The 19,386-nt window shown below is 35.9% G+C and overlaps 1 protein-coding gene across 1 annotated transcript; it reads right to left on the bottom strand.

The window, feature by feature from the left end:
* Positions 1–16,729: 16,729 nt before the first annotated feature.
* LOC114716137 (uncharacterized) lies at positions 16,730–17,890 on the bottom strand. The gene is made up of 2 exons (XM_028901100.1): positions 17,450–17,890; positions 16,730–17,044 (listed from the first exon to the last, which is right to left on the bottom strand). The coding sequence occupies exons 1-2, from the start codon at positions 17,888–17,890 to the stop codon at positions 16,730–16,732; spliced, it is 756 nt and encodes a 251-aa protein (XP_028756933.1).
* Positions 17,891–19,386: the final 1,496 nt, after the last annotated feature.

Genomic DNA, 19,386 nt, shown 5'->3' with positions numbered 1-19,386 from the left:
GTTGAACAATAGTGTTTATACTTGGATTATTGGTAATTTAGGATGCGTTTATGCTTGGATTAATAGGCATTTCACAAGAAATCAAAGAGGAGCACAAACTCTCCAAAGAGGTCAAATTGAATAGTTAGTCAAGAGGTAGTATTGAACTCATAATTTGAATGCTTTCTTACTTATTTAAATATGTGTATGTTATTTGATTTATATTATCATGATATGATTGAGCAAATTATGTGATTATATATGGAATTCTATGTTGAATATGCCTTAGCAATATATTTTGAGGAATAGCATAATGGCTTGATTGATTGCTCTTTTTTCATGGCAAATGATATGCACACGAAATGTTGCATAATGATGTTGATTTTATGATCACATGTCACATTTTTATATAGTATGAATTGCATGATAATTATGACTCATTGCTACTGAGATTTCTATGAAATCTTATTCTTTTATGTTCAAATATTCATCAACTAGGGGTTGGATCATGCAAAGACAGAGGAAAGGAGATAATTTTGGGAGATAATTGACTATTATGCCTTTTGGAAACAACGTTTGTAATTATTATGGATTATTGTGAATTATGTTGAATATTTGTATTAATGACCAAAAGTGATATGTATGTGAATATTTGATCAAGAAATCATGTTTTAGCACGGTATATGTGATTAAAATGGCTATATGGTTTGAAACGGAAAGAATAACCAAGAATGGCAATTAAAAGGGATAAAAGTTGAGTTTTTAATAGTAAATTTTGACCAACGAAATTTTGTGCAATTGGTTGAGTTTTGAGGTGAAGTTTGGCAAGCTTATAGATCATATTTTTAGCTTTAAAACAAGTGGTATTTCATTAAATTTAGAATTTTGTACAAAGAGTTATGCCCTTCCAAAATTGGACATAAATTCTGAAAAATTAAAAAATGACATATGAACAGTAACATTTTGCATGAAATATGGGGCTAAATGGTAAAGTTTAGATACCAGTCAATATTTTTCCTGTAAAGATCATGTTAAGAGCTTTAAATAAAACTTAGAACCACTTCATTTTGATTTTTTAAGAATTAATTATGAATTTTCAAATTTTGGCCTTTATTAGGGTTATAATAAATAGTAACCCCAATTTATAAAATTTTAAAGTTTAAGTTTTTCCAACTAAAGGTCATAAGTTATGGTTCTAGATGGTTCGAAGTCAGATAAAATGAGGTCAAAAAGTAAGATGTGAGAGGGCATTTTTGGAAGAGAAAAATGATAAGAATGTATTATGGATTGACAGAAAATAATTAAGGTACCCATAATACTGCAATTGTTGAAAAAGAATTTATTTAAGTACAAAACGTACTAATAAAGCACAAAATACACTCTTGTCTTTTACTTTGCTAGCATTGTGCCACTTGTCAAGCTAGGAATGGAGAGGATTTTGGTGCCAATTGTCAAGGTAGGGATAGAGAGGATTTTGACTTCATAATTCAATTTAGTTTAGAATTAAATAGACTATGGTAATTAGTGGAAGAAGCTTTAGGAACTTGACATATAAGCATGGTAATTAGTGTGATCTTGGAGGGTAAGCATTTAGGACATGGCTTATTGATGTAGCCCTGTCATTAGACTATTAAATAAAACTAAGTTAAATGTAGTAAAGTGGCACTAACCTAGATGTCGATCTCTTGAGGAACCTATGAATGTCTTAGTAATCTATCACAAATATCAAATTAACCCAGTATGATGTATGAAGTGTTTATGTAACCAATAACTAAACCAAAACTAAAGTAAAACTATCTAAATTCTTTATATTTATGTGTTGAATGAATGAAGTGAATGCAATGTATGAATTATCCTTGATAGTCAAGTCCACCCATCATCTTGGTTCCTCTTTTGATTGAGTTTCAATTCCCTTATTAGGCCCAGTATGTGAAGACGTTCTATAAACAATAAATTCAATAAGCTAGAAACCTAACTCACCAAACTCATCTAAATGCCTAATATGGATCATGTTCTGCAAAAGGTATTTTACTCTCTTAATTGTCAATGTTAGAAACCTAACCAGTCAATCAAGAGATTCAAACACTTGAGAAGAAAGGATCAATATAACAGAAGGGAATATCAACTCAACTAAGCGATTAGAGTGCATAATACAATCCAAATCTCAGTCTCAATGTAAAGCAACCGAATTACACCTCATCACAATCACAAATCACAGATCTAAACCATAGAAACTATAATCTATGAATGTGGAGAGTGAAACTAAGATTAAGGTAGGAAAAAAACTCTCAATTGCAGCTTCAGGAGCTCAGATTGGCTTTATTGAACATCAAGGAATGAAGATCTAGCCTCTCCATTATAGCTTCATCAAGCTCTGCAACTTCTATAGCCATAGCAACAGCGATCTGAAGGGAGATGGAGGTGAATAATTGGTAGGAAATGGAAGGATTATGGTAGAAATGATGAATTGATGATGGAGGATGATAGGGAAGTGAAGAGGGACAAAATGAGAGAGTTTTAGATGGAGAAAACAGAGCCAAAATGGAAGAAATCGTGGAATCAATAAACTGGCACGCGTTCTAGATTTAAATCTAGAAATTTCACATACTCGTCATGATGAATGAATCTATTGGTTGCGACTAACTCAAAACGATGCCATATGAATTAGTGACTTATGTTCCCTTCATAACAAGAGTTTGCTGTTGTGAGGACCAGAGTTGGCCGCAGTGAATAATGGCAGAATCAGCTTCCCTTGATCTTCTTCAACCTTTGATCACCTATAACATCAAATTAAGCTCATAGTTATCTATTCTAAGGTATGTGGGATACATAAGAGCCAATGAATGAATAAAAATCAAGAATTATCATATAAAAGCATATAATTGACTCTTACACCCTTGATGCACAATAACCTCTATCTTAACCCAAATAGCACAATTAAGAACCACAAAAGTATAATTTCGGACTAGGAAGTATATATAAAATATGAGACTTATCAACCCCCCACACTTAGCTTTTATACTCTTGGGCGAAATACTTCCATGCAAACAAGAGGTAAGACTAAATAAACCATGCAAGCATCACAAATCACATAATCATAACTCTACACTCACATCTAATCCATGCTAATGTCATATGCTAAAAGAATTAAGCAAATGGGTGCAAGGACGAGCCCAATTGAATGATCAAGAAACCTCCCAAGTATAAGTGTTTCACTCTAAACTCTCAGGGGTTAATTTCACTCAACATCCACTTAACTATGCTCTACCATATGCTTGTAGTGGTTCTAAGCTCTCCACCACTAGTAGCAATGATACAAAAGATCAATAGGACTTTTATTAGGTTGTAATGTTGGAAAGGCAAATAAATGGAGGGTTAAATGCATGGATGTAATGGAAGGGGGATAAGAAGAATGGAAACCAGAATGAACCAAATGCTTGTATGCAATTAAATGTATATGAGTATAAAAGACAACTCCATGAAGTTCATTTATTCTAAACAATACATTTTTTTCCTTTCCTTTCTTTCTTTCCTCCCTTTTTTTGTTTTTTTAATATATTTTTCGTATCTTATTCTTCTTTTTTCTCTTTCCTTTTCTTTTTTTTTCTTTTTCTCTTTTCTTTTTTTTCTTCTTTAGGGGAGTTCGTCACGGCCAACAGCTTACTTTGCTGCGGTGAACTATCATAGAATAGTCATTTTCTTCTTTTATTTGATGCAGGAGGTCATCTAACTCAAGAAAAGATCTAGATACAACACAATTAAGTTCATTCCTATGTGTAAAGGTGAAGAAATGAAAATAATAGGCTTAAAGGGTTAAACAAAGGATTAGTTTTCCAAGGTTGGCTTTTTGGTTAAACTAGCATTTTAAATGAATACCTATATCATCTCAATCATGTCAATGCAAATGCAACCTCAAGTAAGAACCAAGACAAGTTGACTGAGCTTAAATTATTTATATTATTTGATGACAAATTCGAGGTTTTTGTCACTCTTTTTGGCTCATTTTGATGTTATTTGTGCTTATTTGAGTTTGAGAGCCCTTGTTTTGAAGTTAGTGGTAGTTGAGGGTAAAATTATCATATTTATTCATTAATTGCACTTAGTTGATTTTTGAGATGATTGATTCCTCAAACCATTACTTTTTATTTCAGGACACTTAAGAAGTAAAGCCAAGAGTGAAGATCAAACGCATACAACACACAAGAGGCAACAATAATGTCTCTGCTAGGTTTTGCCGCACGAAATCCAGAACTTCAACCAGAAGGCTTCTCAGCCATGGTTTGTCGTGACGAAACCATACCTTTGCAGCGGTGAACTCTTTGAATTAGCAACCCAGACCCAAACCATTTTTGAAAATTTTACCTACCCACTCATACAAACTGACCCAGTACACCTCACTACCAGTTTAGAAACCCTATTTTGGGGTAAGTAACATCATTCACTCCGCACACACCCTCCATTTTCATTCTCTCTCATCTCTATCTCATCTAACCCTAATTTTCCTCAATTTTTCACTGAAAACCTCCACCATGGGAATCTTAGAGTCATTCTTAGTTGAGATGTTTCATATTTCTATGTGTGGCTAAGCGTTTCTCTCTCTCTTGAAGGTATAGCAATGCCTGGGGTTCAATGAGCTAAGAAGAGGAGTAGTTTAATCCTAGTTTAGCTATGATTTTATGAATTTTTAGGTTTAGGATTTGTAATTTGTAGTTGAACTACTTGATTATAGTTGTAACCATTTTGGATATTCATTTGTGTAGTGGATTGATTATTGTAGAACTTTTGAGCTTAAATATGTGAAGTATCATGTATGTCAGTTGTGATCTTTAGATTCTCTCTACTCTTGTATGGTTGTGTCTTGATATTGAGTTGATTTTGATTGCATTTGACCTATTGCATTAATCAATCTTTCTGCACACACTAAGATCACTTCACAAGATCTTGAGAAATAGAGTTCCATTGATTAAGATCCTGGACTTAAAGAGTACTTTAAGGTTTATCATTTTGAAACTTAGTGATTTCTATTCCCATATCAATTGATTTTAAACCATGACAGCCTAAGCACACTTTCAAGAGGATCTTTATCATTATCTGGTTATTTGTTTATCATCATTCATTTCTCATTTCCCTAAAATCCAAAAATATTTTGTTGATCATTTAGTTCAATTTACCTAATGATTTTGAAAAACCAAAACCCCCTTTTCCTGTTTAATTTGCACTGCATGACATTTAAGTTAGCTTAAGTCTATTTCATCAAGGCTCCGTTTAAGTGAAACAACCCGAGGTTACACCCTATAGTGCAATCTTTGGATAAAATTTTGATTTAACCTCTAAAGGCTAGAAAAGGTTACGAATCACAAGTTCTAAAGAACAATAAACTAAGTGGATGAGTCACACACAACAAAATGAACAATAGGCTCAAATCCTTCCAACTAGGCTTTTTGTTCCTATCACACTCATCAAGCCTAGTCTATGCACCACACTTAGAACTTAATGCATATGACATTTACACTTCATTTCAACAAGTAAGGAATCACAATTAACCAAAATGTAATTGAGATACAAGACATAGCCAATTCAATTCAAAAGTACATAAAATTTTGAAAAATTGAACCCAAAATGAGCCCTTTTGCTAAAAGAGAGCTTGAACAAAAACAAAAATGCACACAACACAAAACAAAACAACAAAGTACTAAACGCTCTCCCATACTTAGACCTTGCATTGTCCTCAATACAACCCAAAAACAAGACTCAAATAATATGTTTAGAAAATAAAGAATAAGGTGGAAGGATAAAATATCACACAAACTATAAAAACTACCCTTTTTCCACTAGTGTATCTCTCCCCCACACTTGTTCAACAACATATAGTAGTTAATTCAATATAGATAACTAAGAATAAGGAAAGGAGAGATACAACCTTAATCATAAAGGCTTGTAACTAGTGTGGTAGAGGTGGAAGCGGTTGGCTCTTGAGTGAAAATGCTTGCCAAAACCATCCTTTAAGTTGTATTTTCTATTTGAAAGCTTTGTGACTACCTCCAAAGGTCCTATCCAAGTGTCTTTAAAGTCTTCATGAGGTGTGGAGTAGCTAGGAACATATGCAATGACATAGTCACCAATGTTATACTCCTCTCTATCGACTTGGAGAGCTCCCTTGGCAAGTGTCTTAGGATCTAATGTCAAAGCGTGTAGTGGAAGAAGTGGACTCATCAATTGTTCAGTTGCAGGGTCTAATGATGTCTCTTCTTTTGATGATGGATGATGAATTTCACACAAGATGTTGATAGATTGTCCTATCTCCCTCAATGTTTTGTTCAAGTTTAGTGGCTTCTTAGGTTGAGACCTCATAGCTCCACTATACCCTGCAAAATCATCACAAGAAATACCTTTCTCTAGCACTTTGGGATTAGTGGGAGGTTCAACAAGTATAGTATCGTTACATGAAATAGTGCATGGAGTGGAAGAAGTGTAATCTAATGAACAAGCATTAAACCACAACACATCACTACCATGGGAGGGGAAAATAGAAGAAAGGGTAGAATGGGGGTAATGAACCATAAGTGCATTAAAAGATTCAACAACCTTATGAGAAACTCTATCATTGTTAACATGCAAATCATCATCAATTTTATCAATAAAGTGCACATCATGCAAAGAATAATCCTCATTAGGTTGCTTCATGCTCTTATACATGTTAAAATGCACAAAATGATCACCTACACTCATAATGATGGAACCTTCATTTTAATTTCTGTATTAGCAGTTCTCATGAAAGGTCTACCAAGAATTGATGCACCTTTAATCATGTTTTCCTTAAACATATCTAAAACATAGAAGTATGTAGGAATGAGCAGGTCCTTAACCTTTACTAGCACATCCTCAAGCACCCTATGTGGATATCTAACAGTGTGATCTGCTAATTGCAACGTAACACTAGTGGGCTTAAGAGTAGTGATACCTAGGGACTCATAGACTAACTTGGGCATCATATTAATAGCAGCTCCTAAGTCTAGTAAGGCTTTTAGAATATAGTCCTTCCTATGGTGCAAGGTATGGTAAAGCTCCTCGGGTCTTGACACTTAACTGACAATTAGGGCTTAAAAAGTGCACTAACATTGGAAGGTAGTTAGACCATCTCATTAGGCTTGAACTTCTTTTTATATTTACACAAATCTCTTAAAATCTTAGCATATTTAGGTTGAGAGGCCAACTCAAGTAAAGGTATATTAACTTCTAATTTGCTAAATAGCTCAAACAAGTCACCATCTTTCTTTTTAGAACTATCTTTTTTCATGCCTTAAAGACAAGAATATGGAAAGAGAAGTTCTTTAGGATTTACCTCATTAACTTTATTGTAAGCCACTTATTGAGTATGAGGTTGACTTCCTTCAGCAACTCCAACATCCTCTTAGTCATTCATAAGTGCGGTGGCCTTCTTCTTTAAGATGCTTTTCTCTTTTATACTTTCAGATGAGGGTGTAACTATAGGGGTTGGCTCTTTGAGTTGCAAACTTTCATCAAATCAACTCCTACATCTTCATCTTCACTTTTCTCATCTTTCTTCCCAACTAGCTTGCTGTTTCTCAAACTTATGGCATTTAGGCTTTTGTTAGTGGGATTAATCACAATGTTGGATGGTAGTTCTCCTCTCCTAGCATCTTGCTCACTTTTAGAATTTACTATTTGAGTAACATAGGCTTGGAGATTGTTGTTTTTGACCTCAAGTTGCTCCACCTTGTCACATAGCTTGCTTATTATCTTCAACAAAGTGTCCTCTCTATTTGGCTCTTGAATTAGGATTTCTCTTATTGTAGATAGTTCTGTATAATTTCCCATAGAGGCATTCCCAAACTGTTCTAGAGAATTTCCAGCACCTCTATATGTATTTTCCTTGCCTTGACCACCTTGAAATCCTCTATTATCGTTGCCACTCTGTTTAGATGGGAAGTCCTCTCTCTAACCATTGTTGTAAGTATTTTGGGAGAATTGGTTAGGTCTTTGGAAGTTCATGGCACCTACGTCTCTAGATTCAATCATAGAGGGATAATTAAGAGTAGTATGCATAGGACTAGCACACGCATCACAAGTGGTAGGAACAAGAGCTTGGGTAATAAGGGTAGAGTGTAGTGCTTTAACTTAGTGGCTTTGTTGCGTTTATATGGCCTTTTGTATACAGATCATTTGGTCACTTAGAATGGCCAACTTATTCAGAATTTCGTCAGTTTGCCAAACTCCTACTCCATGTACTTGAGCAGCATCTCTAACTCCAAACTGTTGATTGTTTGCAACCATCTTCTCCAATAGATCCTATGCACCTTGAGAAGTCAAATCAATTAAAGAACTACTAGCAGCAGCATCAATGGTGGGTTTTTCATGATCTAGCAATCCATCATAGAAATATTAAACAAAATGTGGTTGATGTCTCTCTATATTTCATTGATTCTAGCATGATTTTTATGGAATTATATGTTTAATTTTGGAACTAATTGTGATGAAATGCTAATAATTGCTTGGAAGGAGTGTTTTGTAATTTCATAAGAATTCAAGTTCAGAAATCAAAGAAAGAAACATTCAAAGACTTGATGTGCAAAAGTGGCAGACTTTCTGTAAAAGGCACCACAGCAGATCTAAAGAAGCACCACGGCATATTTGGTTCAACAGGCAGCTCCGAGTCACTAATCTAAACGACACAGTTTTCAACCTGCACTGTGGTAGATGATCATAGGCACCACTGCGGATGATGAATATTAGCAATTTAAACCAGAAGATGAGTAACAGAATCTGGAGAGGGATGGGAACTGGATCTTGGACCTCCAGAAGTGAAGGACGCAGATCCTAAACTAATTTTCAGTTTGGGAAGGTGTTAGTTACAAGGGAGGAGCATGGAGGAAAGATTATTTAGTTTTGGAGATTCAGTTTTTCATCATCACCTTCGTTTTTCTTCTCTCTTCGAATCCTCCATCTAGATCTGTCGCATCATACCTTCACCATTACTGCTATGGAGTCCACATCTTTCAATTTGAGTCTTGTAACCCCTTAGCTATAGACCATATTTGAGTCCATTTTGTGTCAATTGGAACCACATTAGATGGCTTATACTGCAAGAAATCAAATCTAGAATTTTTGCTTTCTCGGGTACTGTTCATTTGGTAAATCTAGATTTTTCAGCCAACTTTGAAAATTCATAACTAATTCTAAAAAAATCAAAATGACGTGGTTCCAAGTCCCACTGAAAGCTTTCAAAGAGATTTACATGAGAAAAATACTTTTAGGGGCTAACTTGTTGTGGAATAGTATCGGATCTATATGGAATTTACACTGTTCATATGGTCAAAACTGTTTTCCAGATTTAAAGCGCTGACTTTGAAAAATCACCATAAATTCACACATATCTCCAATTCCATCAAATTACGCAAGGAATTAAAGCTCAAGACATGTACTTTAAGCATACAAAATCTCATGGTCAAGTTCATATAGAAAATACCTCAAAATACTTGTCAAAATTTATAGCTCCATAGGCAATAATTTCCAGTATCATTACATACATATATCAAGTTCATGCCATGGAATGTAAAACTATGAAGCTATACTTCCATTATGCTCTTCCCTCTTCAAAGTGCCTCTGCCCCTACTTGAACCATGGTAAATTTAGAAGGAATGAGATTTCATAGAAATCCTAATAGCAAAATAAAATCAACTAAGCATTAACAAGCATCATTCTCACACAACTTTACTAAAAGCCATTGCTAGGGAACTAAAACTAACTCATACTTTGTGAAACTCTAACATACAATAGCGAAGGCATAACATTGCAAGGAGAAACCACAAGTCATACATAAACTCTCATATAGCTCAACCATTCAATAGTAATAACATAAGTATAATAGCAACGCAATGTTAACAACAAAGTTAATTAAATCTTGCTACCTCAATTAAAGTAAGCCTTAACTCTCTCTGCTTATTCTTTGCTCCTTCCTTCACAAATATCAAAGCCTATCAACAAAAGGGCATAACCATTCTATTCCATATCCATTTTAAGGAAATTTGGGCAACACTTCCCCTTAGGAAAATGACTTTCCATTATCAACAAAATAGCATAAAACCAACATATAACAATTATAACTTGAAATAGAAGAGTTGTAGAAGCTTACCTTGCTTCCAAATGACTTCCTCTCACTAGAACTCTTCTCTTTCTCTCTCTAAATGAAATTTTGCAAGAGGTTCCCTACTTGAAAGGTCTTACACGAAATGAACATGTGGGAGGGGGTATTTATAGGCTTCATTTTTCATTAATGCCACACATGCCCCTCTTGCATAAGACTTAATCTTGACCTTTCAATTTTTTTCCTCTTTCCAAATGTACAAATCTTAAGCTATGTGGCTTAATATGTTGACACATGGATGGTGAGTAACTAGGGCTTATGTCACACACATCTTGAAACTTCTCCTTGCTTCTTCCACTTTCCAAGTGGCACTGTGACTAGCTTAGTTAAAAAGAAAGAAGATTTTTCACAATATATTCTGTATAACTTTCTACCAGCTTGAGTAGCTTTTGTACCGGCAGCACCATAATTGTCCTAAATATTTTTGACCATCTATTCTCATCTTTTACCATTTACTTTTGAGTTACCACCTTTTAATTTTGAGTCATCACCCCTTATAATGACTTTTCAAAAGAATAGAAATCCTAGTCAAAAATAGTCGCTAAAGTATTACTTTTCCTTCTAGAAATGCTTTCTAGAGTTCCAGGACTCAGAAAATTCCTCTTAGCTTTAAAATCTCTCTTTAATTCCAAGGAAATTCCATGAATTTTTCTAAAATTTAACTCCTCCTCTAAATATTTCTTTTTGAATTTCCCGGATAAAAGCCCTATTTGGCTTAAATAAGCTTTAAATATTTTTAAAGCTAATCTGGGGATAATTTGGAATAAAATCACCTGTACAATGTTCTAAAACTCTCAAGGTATTTTATCCATATTTTTCCCAAATTTTCTGAGGCCTTGAAGTACATGAAATAATTAAATTTGACTAATTTTCCTTAATTAGTCAAATATTGCAAAAATTACTAGAAAATTAATATTAATTAATTTCCTTCATATTTTTTTTACTTCTGGGACCATCCTCTTGTTCTAGACAATTTTCTCTAATTTTTGGGGTTTTCTAGGAATTGTTAGAGCTTTCTGTAATATTTCTCTAATTTATATTGACTTACTCAAAATACTGGAAATTCCACTTTGGTCCCTATCCTGATTTCACATCCAAAGTTGTGCAATCTATCACACCTTACTATTATATTGACTTAGATTCCTTTCAAAATCATTTTAAACCACATTGGATGGTCTTGGGCTCACTTTTTACCATAAAAATGCTAAATTTTGGATTTTTACTGTTCACCGGGTAAAAATCCAGTTTTTCTGGCCCAACTTCAAAAATTCATAACTTATTCTTCAAAAATCCAATTGGGCTGGTTCAAAATTCTACTTAAAGATCTTTAAGTTCCTTTCAAGGAAAAATAATCTCATTGTCTAATTCCTTATGAGAAAGCATCAGGTTTTTGAGAAAAGCAACACTGTCCACTTGCCAAAAACCCTGATTCCCATATTCTAACCATTAACTTTGAAAAATCATTATAAATCGTATACTGGGCCATTTTTAATGTATTAGCTATCAAAATGAAGCTCAAGACGTCATATTTAACCATACCAAATTTTTTGGTCAGAAAAGTTCGGGAACATAATCAAAAAGTTGTGTGAAGGGGGCTGTGTCTGGAAATTTCAGTATTGTCCAGCACCTTAATTATACAACCAAAATGTCACGAAATTTTATGGTAAAAATTGCCGTAATTTAGCCTTCCACTTGCTGCTTTCCCTTGGATGATTCAAACCCTAAAATATTGTATTACATTTGGGGGATGAGATTTCATGAAAATCCCAATAGCAAATTAACCAACTATAGCATCAACAAGCATCATTATTATGCATGATCACATTAGCTACTATTGATCAACTAACATGCTTATCATTTGGCAAACTCAATCATGCAAAAGCCAAAGCAAGATACTATAAAGAGCAGTCACATAACAATCAAGAGAGCTCAACCACAATAATAGCAATTAACCATACAATAATCAACAATGCTAGTTAGTGGTAGTAGCTAGGCTTAACTTGCTACCTTGATCCAAAGATTTGTGCTTTCTTTGATTCTTTTCTTGTTCTTCACAAAGGTCAAACCCTAGCATGACAATCCATAAAAAGGACAACAAGAATCATTATCCATTTCAACCAAAAGCAAGAACATAACTCAAAAATACTCTTACTTCATAAAGGTTCCATCTTTGCTCTTTGCTTTTGAACTTGTTTTCCACAGGGTTTAAAAATCCTTTCTTGCCTTATCCCCACATGTTTTTCCATTTTAAACACCATGGAACCATCAAAACATTGAAAATCTCATCCTAGGGGCCATTTAGTGTCAAAACCGAAATGCTCCTTACAATACACAATAAAGAACACACTTCCAAAATACCCTAATATCACTTGTAACCACTTGGATCTTTTATGTTTTGAAGTGTTTTACCATATTTGAGCAACATAACTCCTTCCCCTACACCATCATCATTTTTTCCAGTACCCAAAGAAGAGGAGGAACAAGATTTTCAACCACACAAAGCAAGAAAACAAGGCAAGGAACAACTTAGAACCAAAAACTAACCTTGAATCTCACTTGTGTGCTCCGAGATGCTATCTTTCTACTTAGTTCTTCCTTGGTTCCACTTGAAACACTCTCTTTTCTCTCTTGGCTATGGCTTGCACGAAATGGAGGTCTGATTTTAGGGGAGGACGTGCTCATTTAATGCTTCAAAATATCTCAACCACCATCATTAATGCTAATCCAAGTGTCACTACCCCCTTGGTTCCTTCTTTCTCTTTCTTAATTAACTAAATCCAAATGAAATTAATTACCAAAAGTCAAAATCCTCTCTATTTAGAAAATGACACTTGGAAATTTCAAATCCTCTCCATTAAGGGCTTGACACTTGGCTCAATGAGGATCATTCAAAATGCAAAGCTCTTTATCGGTGCACTTTGACTACGGGTTTGAATCCTTTTCTATAATTATAGTATTCTAACCTCTGTAATTATTTTCTATTAGAGCCCTATTTTATTCTCCTCATTTTTATCTTTCTAAATTGCTCTCTTTTGTCTCGAAATTAATTTCTCCATAATTAACATAAAAGGAAAAATCAATTTCCTTTTCTTACGGATTTTTCCACTTTTCAAAGAAATTAGGAAAATCTTGGGTACTTGAGGATTTTCTTTTAATTCCATAATTTCTTATAATTCCTTGAGATATCATAGGAATTTTCTTGAACCTTTATTCTCCTTAAAATATTTATTTGGAATTTTCCAAATAAAAGCCCTTAAATTAGGCTTGACCTTAAAACTAATTTTATAATCTCATATAATTCTCAAAGGATATTATCCTTTTTTTTCCCTCAATTTCTATGACTTGGAATATTTTTCCCATAATTATTCTTGACCAATTTTCCTTAATTAGTCAAACTTTTTATAATTGGCTTGGAAAATCATAATAGTTATTTTCCACCCAAATCCTTCTATTTCTCCTTATTATTTTTTACCCTCAATTATTTAGGAATATTCCTTATTTTGAATTACCATAATACTGGATGTGACATTTCTCCCCCTAAATAAATTTCATCCTCGAAATTTAAAGCATACCTTAATGAAAAAGTTCTGGGTACTTCTCCTTCATTTCGGTCTCCATCTCCCATGTGGTTTCTTCAGATGAAAGACCCTTCCAGACCACTCTCAGCTGTTTGATCTTCTGATCAATGATTCGCTCTGGTCTAACCTCAAAAGACAGGTTGTCTCGAAGCACAATGTCATCATAGTTTATGACATGTGTCGGGTCTAGATGGTACTTCTTTCATTGGGAGACATGGAAGACATTATGAATCCAATTCAAATTCAAGGGGAGGGCCAACTTGTAAGCTACTGGTCCCGCTCTGGTCAAAATCTGAAATGATTCAACATACTTTGGACCCAGCTTCTTAGTCTTCGAGGATCGACCGACTTCCCTTATCGTTACACTTTAATCACCAAACTCAACCTTTAACGGTCTCCTTTAATGTCTGGGTAGCTCTTCTGTTTATTTTGAGCTGTTAGAAGTCTTTGTTGAATAACTTTAATCTACTGGGAAGTCTGATCCACTATCTTAGGACCATACTTACTTCTTTCATTGAGTTCTATCCAGTACAAGGGAGAGCTATACTTCCTCCCAAAGAGTGCTTTGTATGGTGCCATTTGGATACTTGCATGGAAATTACCATCTTACGCTACTTCAGCTAACGGTAAGTACGCCTCCGAGTTACCACCGAAAATAAGCGCAGATGTGTATATTGAATCTGAGGGTAGTGTCCACTTCTTTTATAAGGACCCCCAAAACTTCAAGTAAATCTCGGGTCTTAGTCCGAAACCATACTGCTCAAGACACTCGGTAGCCTAATAGCTTCCTTAACCTTCGCCTTTCATTCTTTGCTAGACTTAGTGCATTCTTGCCAAAAGAGCTGACACTTTTGGCTTTTGCACCCTCTTACATTACTTTCCAGAGGTTACCTATCACTGGGTTACTCTTGCCAAGGCACGCTTAACTGAACAGTGCTGACAGGAATCTGAGGCATTGATTCTAGTAGGTTCAACTCTGGCACTTTACTATCTTAGACCCTTTCCTGACCTACCTTTAGTCGGGTCTTTTTAGCTCACATTCTTGTCTCTCACCTCATCTTAAGGATTTGCCCGTCAATACTCAGTCTGTCTCTATATCGCATAGAGTTCTTCCTGTATTTGGAGTTAGCCTGAATGTCTCTTGTTCAGGTCTTACGGCTCTAATTCTTCTAACCTTGGCTTTCCTCTATCAATCAGAAGGAAATTGAGCCCAGCCTAACTAATGATAAGGTTATCTCGAAGGAAGTCATAAGTACTCTCTCAGTATCGGTTTACAACTGAAGGAGGCTTCCATAACTTCAACTCATCCCTAGTCCTTATCTTCCCAAAGAGGTACCGATCCCTGGGGGACATAGACTATAGGACCAAGTAAAGTTACCTCCACTCAATTGGTTACCTAACTGATAATTCCCCAAAACTATTTCCAAGAACCAATATCATTCCCTTGGGCCTTGCGTCAATTTCTTAGGCCACCTATTTGTTTCTTTAGGTGCCTAAGCCAATCTATCTTAGGAATTCTCTTATTCCTTCAGCTGCTCTTACCATTTCTTATTATTTTAGAATGGTGCAGAGAGAGGACTTATGCAACTTCTCTTTCCTCTACCTTACTTTTCAGTATGAGCATACCTTAACATACATAATGCCTAGCATTTCAATGCAAGAAGTACAAGCCCTTACTGGTTGCTATGTCTATAGCGTGCCATCCAGACATCTTATCCCTACCAGAGGGAGCCTCTCTTTCTGCTCGCAGCTGCTTCTGGAAGTCATAGGGAGAGGACTTTTGAGGTTCTTCTTCTCTCTACTTGCTCTAGTACTCTGCTAAGCTCAGATACATCTAAGCCTAGCTTCGTTCTTGGCTAGTCATACTTCCATTGGGTAAGGTCAACTCCACTGGCCTTGCCTCTCGGCTGCTTCCCTTTCCTGCTCGGATAGGGTATCTTGCTCTATCTTGAGCAATGTGAATTCTAATCTGGAGGACCAATTTCCACCCACTCTAAGAAAACTCCTAGCCAAGACCTTATCCCCTGAAAAGGGTGCCTCTCAACCTAAACCCCAAGTGACTGAGTATCTCTTAACATTAAGGGAACATGCCAACCTCTAAGCTAGTTCCCTGCATAGCTATCTGTCTCATCCTCCTCTTCTTAATCCTTAAGACATTTCACTAGGGCTCTCTATCTTGACTGCACTATCTCCAAGTTCCTATTCATCTATTCCAGGACTTGAGATAGCTACTCTATCATGGTGCTCTAGCCTTAACGAGGCTGTAAGAGTGTGTCTAGCTTAGGTGACTACTTCCACTTTCCTAGTGGCGTGTACACTCAACCTCTAACTATCTTGTATAACTTCTTATCATTACTTTTCTTTTTTGAGGGGGAATCTGGTAACTCTAAATAGTGGCTACTGCTCTCTTCTTGACTTTTACTTATCTTACTCTCTGCGACATTTAAAAGTCGTTACATCTCGTTGAGATACTACCTCAACATCTGAGAGTTATTGTGTTTGTTCATCATGACTAGAATCATTGTTTGCAGCGATGGAAGTTACCACCTCCTTTGGTAACCACTCTGTATTCATCCATCGCCACTAATTCCCTTGGTTTATCATGACTTACATAGCTTCATTCATCGTACCATTGCCCGTATGGCTTCCGTTACGAAGTTTAACTTAACTTCTGAATTTTACTCCATTTCTCTTAAGGGTAGGATCAAGGTTTTGTCCTTGCCATTATGGGACACAACCCCAATTCAATCCAATCACCTCATCAATTTCATATAAGACATAAATATTAATTTTAAGGCAGTAAACAGTGCTCATAACAACTATATAGTTTAAGCACCCGTCAAATGTAATTATCCTATTATGTGTTAGCGTGGACACATAGATATCATACAGCAACATATCCATAACTAAGTCAAGTCTTTTAGCTCAGGCATACAAAATAAAGGAACGACTAGCACCCCAATTAAACATTGCAATCACTGGGAAGTTGTTAATAATGATCATGCCTTAGATCATTTCTGGTGACTTCTGGGCTTCTTCCTGTGTGATAGCCAATACTCGTCCTTGGGTGCGTGGCCTTGCCTTTTCCGTATTCTGTGGACATTCTCTAGAGAAGTGTCTAGGTTTGCTGCAAGTATAGCAAACATTTTGCCCGGCCATATACGGTCTATCACCGTGACTCTTGCCGCAGGTTAGACATTCCTTGCTGTTTGAGGGCTTGCCTCCTTTCTTATTCTTTCGATTGTCCCATGGCCTCCTTCTCTTCCTATTGGCATTTGAGGAGGTGCCATCTTGATCTCTCTTCTCTGACTTGGGAGTAGACTTAACCATCAGATGATGATTCAGGCTATTCTCTGTAATTTGGCAGGCCTCAACTGCCTTATTGAAGTGCTCGAACTGCCTGGGAGCAATCATCTCTCTTAAGGACTGCTTTAGTCCTCTGACCATCTTCTCTGTCATCTACTGCTCATCATCTCGGTAACGTAGGTAACCGAAATAGTGGGAGAGACGAATAAACTTAGCTAAGTACTCATCAAATGGCTCATTATCCTTCTGCTTCAGGGTCAGGAATTTTGCTTCCCTTTCATCCCTGACTGACCTCGGAAAATATTTCTCATGGAATTGCTCCAGGAACACTTCCCATGTCACCCTCGTGTTCCGAGTATCCAGGATAAGTTCAGTATTCTTCCACCAGAGGTCAGCATCTTTCTCTAACTTGTAAATTGCCATATGAGCTTTCCACTCCGTCGGGCAGTCTAATACTTTAAAAATCTTCTCCAATCGGCTAATCCAGTCTTCTGCCACTTGGACATCAAACACTCCATCAAATGATGGCGGGTTGTGTTTACAGAAACGTGTCATCCCTTGCTGGATACTGTTAGGGTCTATTTCTAGCATTGCCATCCTAGGTAATTGTTCTGTTGCTTGCACTGCTGAGGTTTCTTCCTCTGGCTGCCTTCTGTCAAGATTTGCTAATGCCGCTGCTACTGCTGCCACTATCGCTGCATCCCTTTCTTGTTCTTGGCAAGCCTGTGCCGCCCTCATCTCTTCGATGGTCTTCTGCTGTTGCTCGAGACGATCCATAATTATTTGCAGTGGGTCAAGAGGGACCCTTGCGTCTTGCACTAGGGGTCTTTCTAGCGAAGGGTTTCGTTGAGTTCTAACCATCGTATTTAACTACTCGGATAGTATAATAAAGGAACAAGAAGTAAACATCATGCTTGGATTTTGTTTACCAAAACATTCAGCATACAATACTTATGCATCAACCAAAGCAGCAAGTTCAGAACATACATATGAAAAGCAAACAATATTATAACCAAGCACCACCAGTCTAACCTACTATTTGATCCAGGCGACAGGTGTCACACCTTATTATCGGATCCACTTAGGGTTTAATAAAAACCATTTTAGACCACATTGGATGGTCTTGGGCTTAAAAATTCATGAAAAACGCTGATTTTCGGATTTTTACTATTCATCGGGTAAAAATCCAGTTTTCTGGCCCAACTTCAAAAATTCATAACTTATTCCATAAAAATTGAAATGAGGTGGTTCAAAATTCTATTTAAATCTCTTTAAGTCCTCTTTCAAGGAAAAATAATATCGTTATCCAATTCCTTATGAAAAAGTGTCAGGTTTTTGTGAAAGGTAACATTATCCATTTGCCAAAAGCTCTTTTTCCAGATTCTGAACCTTAACTTTGAAAAATAATAAAAAATCGTATACTTGGCCATTTTTAACGTGCTTCCGATCAATCTGAAGCTCAGGACGTCAACTATAAGAATACCCAATTTCATGCTGAAATTCATTTAGTAACTAAATAAACCGTGGCTCTAAACTAACGTCTTGCTTAAGGGTTACAGCACCAACCATTGGTAATTATACATAACCAAATGTCTACGAAAATTTTATGGTATGACACCATAATTAGCCTCCATTCTGCAGCTTGTTCTTGAGAGTTACAGGCCCTAAAATGTTACATTATAATTGGGGGGATGAGATTTTTGAAAATTCCAGTAGCAAGATCAATCAACCAAAACATTAACATGCATCAATTACAAGCATTCCAACCTTTTGCTATTAATAGGGAACTACTTTACCTCATACATGTAGCACTCTAACATGCAATAGCCAAGGCACATAAAGCAAGGAGTATAGCTACACAATCATCATCATCATCATCATTTAGCTCAACCACATAATAGCACATGAAATTGCATAGCAATCAATGCAACAGTCAACATTAAGGCTAATTAAATCTTACTACCTTAATCCAATGCTCTTTGATTTTTCTTGTTCTTCTTTCTTACTTCCACAAATGCCAAATCCTAACATGGCAATCCCCAAAAAGGGCAGCAAGTATTATTAAACATTCCACATAAAAATCAATCACATAACTCAAGAAGCTCCTAAACCCCTTAAAGCCTCTATCTTTGTTTCTTGAATTTTTAGAGTTGTTTTCCATAAACCCTAAAAATTCCCTCTTGACCCTTTCCTACATGGTTTTTCATGTAGATTCCAAATATCTACTTATATTTAACAAAATAAATTTTTCTCTTCCAGTTTCAGCTTGACTGAACCCTTAGGGTTTAAAACTCAAAAATTGCAACTTTGCTTCTATGGCTTCCAACACTTGTTCTTTAGGTTTACCCTAAACCATT

This window comes from Neltuma alba, unplaced genomic scaffold (assembly GCF_004799145.2).
Source record: "Neltuma alba isolate B1F8T4 unplaced genomic scaffold, ASM479914v2 tig00000298_pilon, whole genome shotgun sequence".
In the NCBI taxonomy this organism is placed as follows: domain Eukaryota; kingdom Viridiplantae; phylum Streptophyta; class Magnoliopsida; order Fabales; family Fabaceae; genus Neltuma; species Neltuma alba.
This window is presented reverse-complemented; position numbering and strand designations above follow the sequence as displayed.